At 36.8% G+C, this 7,611-nt stretch overlaps 1 protein-coding gene across 8 annotated transcripts in view; it reads left to right on the top strand.

Annotated features, from left to right (window-relative positions):
* Positions 1–218: 218 nt before the first annotated feature.
* The window catches only part of LOC140337309 (transcription elongation factor A protein 3-like), a 30,086-nt gene continuing 22,693 nt past the window's right edge, over positions 219–7,611 (top strand). For all 8 annotated transcript variants that reach the window (XM_072421003.1, XM_072421016.1, XM_072421010.1 and 5 more), the window contains exon 1: positions 219–543. In XM_072421003.1, coding sequence (XP_072277104.1) covers positions 475–543 — 69 coding nt within the window. In that variant the 5' untranslated portion in view covers positions 219–474. The remainder of the gene's footprint in view (positions 544–7,611) is intronic.

Here is a 7,611-nt window from a genome sequence, read left to right as displayed (position 1 = left end):
CACTTCTACATTAACACTGTAACTTTCAACAGGTGCAAGCGTGTATTGATGGCCAACACAGCATATGTAACATACAACATATGGTTTTGTGCTGTGTTTAGGGCTGTGTGTCATGTGTACAGCTGTCACTAACCCACACCCCCTCCTTCCAGAGTCCAGCTAAAAGACCTTGGAACTATTTATACTTCCAGACACACCTACTTAGTATTGCCAAGCAAGAGAAAACCGTACACACTTTTAGAACTGGTATATACCCACGCAGTACCAAACACACATGTATACAAACAGAAGAGTAGTCATTTACTATCATAAATTACTGCATTAAAACGTAATCCCATTAGACTGTAAACACACATAAAAATGGAGTAGGTACTATGTAGATAAGTAGCCTACTTTACTTGAAAGCAAAAAAGTCATAGAGATTTGTGCACATATTTTATAATCACTACCTGTAACACGTCTTCACCTGACTTTATGGGGTCTGAAGAGGAATTACTGAAAATTGGAAGACGGCTGGAGAGGAGAATCAGTGAGCAGAACATGGTGAGTGGACAGCACTTCTGTTTTTCAAAATGTTTGAGAAGTCGGCTATACTCAGGAGAAGAAATACTGTACAGAATACTTCTGGTGCGTAGATCATGTATTCCAATAACAGGTGGCCAGCAGAATTGCTGAAACTGTATGCAGTATGCATGCAGGGTTTTTTTTAAGAAACTGGATCTGCAGATGTTTTGTGCATAGTAATACTTTTATTGCTTCACTGGTAATGTGCAGGTGTAAGGCTGAAATTCATGAAATGCAATGACTTAGGGTCCATTCACACCTTCCTTTTTGCAGTGTACATAGGGCCTTATAGTTTATCACATCCGTTATATTGTTTCCAGTTATCTTTATTAACATCAAAACACTTCAATTGATTATGAGATGAGAAGGGGGTGGGATGGGGAGGGGGGGGGGGTTGTGTTTTGCAGCTTTACTCTGGGGGCCTAATACTTCTACTTGTCCTTATTTTTCTGTTTATCGATGCAATGACATTACGAAATATCTAATCAGACTATGAAAGAGGAAGAAAACCAAAAGTAGTCCACTAACATTTTTTAAAGTTCCTGTACATTTTATAGAACCTCAAGGAGAGCTAATGATGGGGCTTTTCTTGCATGTTCTGTGCAACACTTTTGAAAGTGACGACAGAGGATGTGAGAACAAGAAGTAGCATGAGTGCCACTAGCTGCAGCTAGCATTTTTTCCAATGAAGCATGGAATAGGCAGTTGCAGACCACTGGACAGGAATCAGATGCAGGATCACAAAAGTATTGAAGCAGAGTACAGGATGAGGACAAGATGCAAGCTAGGATTGGTACCTGCACCAGTTCATGAGACCGAGTTGTAGACAGGAGTCTAGGCCGAGGTTCATAACAGCTGAGCATTGGAGGTATCATTATCCATTATCAATTCAGAAGGCAGACCAGGTTCAAGAGTTCAAGCCAAGGTCAAAATCAAATGGCAAAGAGTTACAGGGCACGTAGGGACAGGATGGAGTTAAGATCTTAGTTACTAAAGTATGGTATCACCTTTATTAACAAAAGTTTATTTACATTTTATTGCTTTACCATGCAACATTTCTTTATACTCGAATGCAGTGTTTCTAAAGCTTTTTTACATGGGGGAACCCTTGAAATACATTTCTGGTCTTCAGGGAATCCCTGTTACAATAACTATATTCACACCTAACAGTACATTAATGTGTTGGTCAGTTGGAGGAATGCCTTTTACTTTGCTGGTCATTGGCACAAATGTCATCCTTACAAATAGCCCGTAAGATGATTGGTATCAGTTAAACTGACCTGAGAGGCACAAAATTCCTGTTGTTCAAGAAACGCCTAGCTAAATCTGGAGGAACCCTAGAGTTCCAGAAAGCTTTAGAAACACTGCTCTACAGTGAATTTTGTGAATTTACTCAAACTTGCATACAGCTTTTTCAGACTGGTAATAAAACACCTTGAGTAGGATGGCTTCAAGTTTTTATGCCTGGTCAAGTTTAAAATAAGAGAAAGATGTTAGCTGGCTTGTTCAAAAGCAGTTTCTTTTATCTCTTGGAGATGTGATGACCTCTGTGCTTGGGTTTGGAGTTGTTTCCATGTAGAGTGACATCACCCCACAGGTTTAGAAACTGTAGATTTAGATGACTCTAAATAGGCCACTCTTACTGATGTTTGGCTCTCCTGTTCATTTGATCTTCAGCAATAATTGAGTCAAGAAATCATCTTGTTCCCAGAACAATGCTAAGTGAATGAACTTCAACTGACAACAAACATTGACTGTTAGAACACAACTCGGCGAAGCTAACTTTGGTTTAGTTTTAGTATTCTATTTGTTTATTCATAATGGTGGTGATTATCCTAACATGATTGTAACTTGTAACTGAATGATCACCAGTTCATTAAAGAACTGGCAATCACTAATGCTCACCAGTGGTTTTACTCCTACAATTGCATTTATAAAGTCTGAATGTCCTTCTAAACCTGGCATTATTGGACATAGTTCACATAGGCGGTAGGAATTATGGTTCTTATGGCTTGCAGCTTCTTAGCATCCTTGGCATCCTTAACCACCATGCTTGTTCAACATGAATAAGCATTTGTAGTATTTAGATGGGTAGTTGTCAGGCAGTAGTAAAATGCCTACTACTGTCCCCATTCATTCCATATAGAGGGATGAGAAGCTCAAAGAAGCATATCAAATGTGTGCACAGTTGCCAATAGTGGGGAATCAGTAACTATATCATATCATCCCTGCTCATGTTTAAAACCCCTAAAAGTGGCGATCAGATTTTGAAAGGTGGTGAACTAAGATTTGGAGATCTGTTATCTGATCGATGGTTCCTAATAAATGTGCTACATATTGAGACATATTTATAAACTATTCACCAAGCATACACTAGACATACACTTATCAAGCAAATTAGGCTGCAGTGAATTTTGGGGGAATGTGACATTTACTGCTTTATAAATATGTCTCAATGGTTTCCAAAATTGTTATATTTTAACAATTAGAATTCTTCTTACGATCCGGTCCCGCGTCCTCCTGGGATTCCTCTTCGTCCCGGCACAGAGTAAGTGCCGGGCGTTGCCATTTTCTATATTCTCTTCTTCTTCTTGCTTCTTCTTCTTCTTGCTACATCACCCAATCCCGCATTGGCAGGTGCGGGATCGAGTGACGTAGCCACTGGGAAGGGGGAAAAAAAAAGAGAGTCGATCTCACTGTGCACATGCACGAGATCAGCACCTCTTTCCCCAAGTGAACAAGGTTTAAAGGGGTGGTGCTGCATTTTTTTTCGCATTTAAAAAAAAAATAACATTTTTACTTTTTTCAGAAGGGTTGTCTATCCTTCTGTTTAAAGTAAAAAAGTTTAGGCACACTTTAAAAGTTTTTAAAGTTTTTATAGCTCTCTAAGACAAGCAGACTGTGTCATGGGTGCCAAATAATAGGAAATGATTTTAAGAAAAACTTTCCAGGTTTGCTGGATCATCCATATTTGCCCATGATAGTCTAACTTCTCCAGTCTTGGATAGCTTTAATAAATCAGGCCTATTGCTTGTTATATCACTGATTCTATATTCCAGGCATCTTGTGGCTTTCTCCTTAATGCATATTGGCAACAGCTTAAAAAATAATTATTCCATGTAGAATTTTATATTTTATGTACTGCTATATACTAAAATAAAAACTATTCTGTTTTTATAGTGATTGACATGTCCGTAAACCTCTCTTTGGGGTAAAATATATTGGATTTTCAGCTATATTATTTTTCTATTTAGCTGGGGTCCAGGTTTTTTTTTTTCTATATGAAGTTGTAAGAGTATGGACTGATATTGGATACAGGCTATTTCAAATGTAGGTTTTGCCATAAATTTTGTTTTAGGGATGTATGTGATGTACAGGTTAGTACAGCTACAGGTTAAAGTGTACCTTGTTATTGCTTTTGTTGTCCTTTTAGAAGCCGTTGTGAGCTCTTTATTATACTATAACTCCTACCATAGCTATCTATCAATCCGTAGAGAGCAGCTGTAAAATCCTGTTCTAATTCAGTTTTTATTTGTAAGTCAGGTGTGCAAGATTGCAGAGTATGTCTGTGTAGTAAGGATGTCCAGGTAAAATAGCCCTTCCTTTTCTGATTGGGTGGTATTATCGGGATTTTTAAGGTACTAAACAATTCTCATGTATGTGAATTAGTATTATATTTTATCATAAAGGATTTATAAAACATTTAACAATTAGGCTGTGTAAAAAGGTAAAAATGTTTGGTAAAAATCATTGTTGACAGTGATTAGTCTCCAAAGCCTGCCTAAAAAAATCTTATTGTTGCTCTTATATATTCCCATACCAATGATGAATATAAATATATATATCACATATTGTTCTTTGTTTTCAGTTCTTTATCAATTTTAATTTTTTTTTATCTCCAGTTACAATGAACTGAAAGAAGGCATTGAACTTTATTTATTTCACAGACATACAAGTGTTCATCTTTAGGAGAGTATAGGAGGCCTTGCTAGTATTTGTTATAGCTGACACCGTGAAAAGTATGGATTCAATTATTTGATGTTGATTGTTCATGAAACAATTTTGGTATAACCTTATATAACCTCCTGAATCTGCATCTGAACTTTGAGTAGAGAGTTGAATGTCTTCTTTTATTTCCTGACCACTATGGAAAACAAAATAAATAAAGCAGTGTCTCTGATATTTACCAAACATTCGCCAACGGTGAATCTTCCATTTCTTGTGTAACAGTGATTAATTACTGTATACATTTCAAATTTAGAATACGAAATATAGATCTTTGATACCTGAACCTTACTGTTATAGGGGTTATATTAGGCACGTTCAGGTTTTAAGGCTAATATGACATGGATTATATATGCAAATGCTATGTAATTTACTTTTCCATTTGTTGGTAGCTGTGACAAGGTAATATTCCATTAATAATTTTACAACAGCTTTGATTTATTTGTAGTTAGATGGGATAGCAAAATTATTAATGTTGATTACACCTAATTCCTATGTAGAGTCACATCATCTAGAAGGTAACTCTAGGCAGAAATCTACGGCCTGTTGGGTGTCCAGGAGACCCATTGACAATCTTCAGTCCCCAGCAGTAAACATGGGATAGCACTGTTCACTTGGCTGTCACTTCAAAAGGGAGGATGCATTTGGAAGCAGTTGAACATGCAAGGCAAACTTCTTCTGGGCCTACTGCAATCCCTATTAATGTTAATGGAAATGATGGGGGTCTGAAGCTGCTGCATTGCTTGGGACTGCATTCTGCCTTGATCTATCTCTGATCCTAAAGAAAGAATTATTCCTGTTTTTATACATTCTTGTGGTGCTGGTATTTTTCTGCAGATGATGTAAAGACTTTGTTGAGATTGGATCACTGAAATGGTAGATTTTATTCTGTTAGAAACATTTTTGCAATCTTTTCGATTTTAAGTATTCATTTTTTTCTGACCTTTAATTTGCAACCACAGTTTCTCTCTGCCAGTCTTGTGTCTTTTTTTTTGGCATATATTGCTATTATTTTTGATTCTGTTCCCCTGAAGGCATTAGATCATTTGCAGTTTGGGTACTATATATTGCTCCTCTTCTGAGCTAACCAGCATAGCAGTGCTTTGAAAACTAACATATTTTTCAGCTGGCACAAACTGCTAAATTATAACAAACCTAATTGCAATGTAGTAAATTTAAAGACAAACTCTTTTTAGGAAGCATTTCCACTGATCTGCCCTTTTCAATGCATTATAAATTCCTTCTTAGGTGATTTAAAAAAAAAGTAAGGAGTAGACAGAATTCTGTCTGAGGTAATATGAAAGGGGAAAATAGATGTAGAATACAAATTTAAAGAATAACTGTATTTTCAGAAACCACTGGAACCTCCAACAGGTAGACATTTATTTTCAAATTGTTAAACTAAATTGGCAGCCAGAATAAACTATTGCATGACCTATATCAGCAATATCCTTTACGTTTTAGGCTTGGAGATGAAGAGTATTGAAGAATCATTTAGGTTAGGCTTGCTTACTAATATTTATCATGATAGAGTCTTTTTAAAGTTGAACTTCAGCTTTGTCTTCATTCTTGCACAGTTTTACAAGCTTCACTCTTTTACTGGAATTGCTTAATCTGATTTTACTGCAGCAACTGATTTCCTGGCTGGAGGACATCCAGCGTTATCTAATGATTAACTTGGATTTTATCATTTTCTTTTATGGGGGCTTAGTATCACATGTGGCAAAAACCTAAGGTAAAATGCAAAGTACATATTCCAATGCCTAGGAATTTCTACTTCTTCAAAGTGACATCCACCAATGAAGGCATTGTGAGATAAACATAACTCCTGTCTAGAGCAAGCCCACTGCTTGTATCAGGGTAAGGGCTCCTAAAAGCATTATTGGGGGAGGGTGTGGTGATGTTTTTAGGAAGCTATGTACAGCACCATGCTGGTTTCTACCAGCAAGCATGATCCATCTACATACAAAGAACCACTGAGATACAATGATGATGTTGCAGGTCTAAAATGAAATATGTGTAAGGAAATTTTGATAAAAAAATATTAGCACGTTGATAGAAAGGGGAAATGAAGAACCAGGGAAAGAAACATAGAAGCGGAATAAACATTTGCTCTAAAGTCTGGCCAGCTGACTAATGTAAGAGGGGGAGGGGGGACTAACTGACTAGGGCTTTATTAACACATGGCACTGCACACATGAACATATAAACAGATCTGTATAATTTCCAATTCCCTTTCATACTAATGGCACATAAGTGTGAACCAGTTCTATAGAGGGCAAAGTATTAATAAATCTGACATCATAGAGTCTGACCTTTTCGTCTCTAAAACTGTTTCTGAAAATGCAGTTATCCCTTAATTAAATAGGAACTAAGAAGTAAATAAAAATGGAGATATGGTAAGGAAGAAAATGATGAGCTAAGTCTTTGTGGAAAAAAGAAACATGATCTACCATGACACTTGAGATGCATAAGGGGGAGACAAGTTAGAAAGAAATGAATAGTGCAGATTATGGAGAATGTAACAGAACAGGTGTAAGAAGACTGGGTTGGTAATGCATGCTGGGTGCATGCTGTGCAAAACACAGAATGAACTACTGTTTATGTTTGGATCAGCCACACAAATACACTTATGCAGGTCTTTTTTTATATAAAGTGGCTCATCTGATATTCACCAAAACATTCTCTGGTGGAGAATCAATCACTTCTATAAAACAAATAGACCTCAAATGTTTTCCACCAGGACATTTTCAGTGAATGAGATTTCTTGCTCAACAAATATACCTCAGAGAGAATGGATTCATTTGAACATGTAATTATTCAAATGTCCCTAAAGTGAAGAAAATGTCTGCTGAACGTGTTGCCAGTTTTTTCAACTTTAAAAACCACTTTCATCCTTATACCCTATGTGAAGTATTCTCAGTAGGTGTTCCAAAAATTTCAGAGTACATTTTTTAGCAACAAATTGTGTAGTAGGATGTTCTCCCCAGAAATTTTTTTCAGCCGGGTGGTAGGAAGCTGTTGCCGGGTGGTAAAAAAGGG

This window comes from Pyxicephalus adspersus, chromosome 1, assembly GCF_032062135.1.
Source record: "Pyxicephalus adspersus chromosome 1, UCB_Pads_2.0, whole genome shotgun sequence".
Taxonomy (NCBI): Eukaryota; Metazoa; Chordata; class Amphibia; order Anura; family Pyxicephalidae; genus Pyxicephalus; species Pyxicephalus adspersus.
The sequence above is the reverse complement of the archived record's forward strand: the minus strand, read 5'-3'. Positions and strand labels throughout refer to the sequence as shown.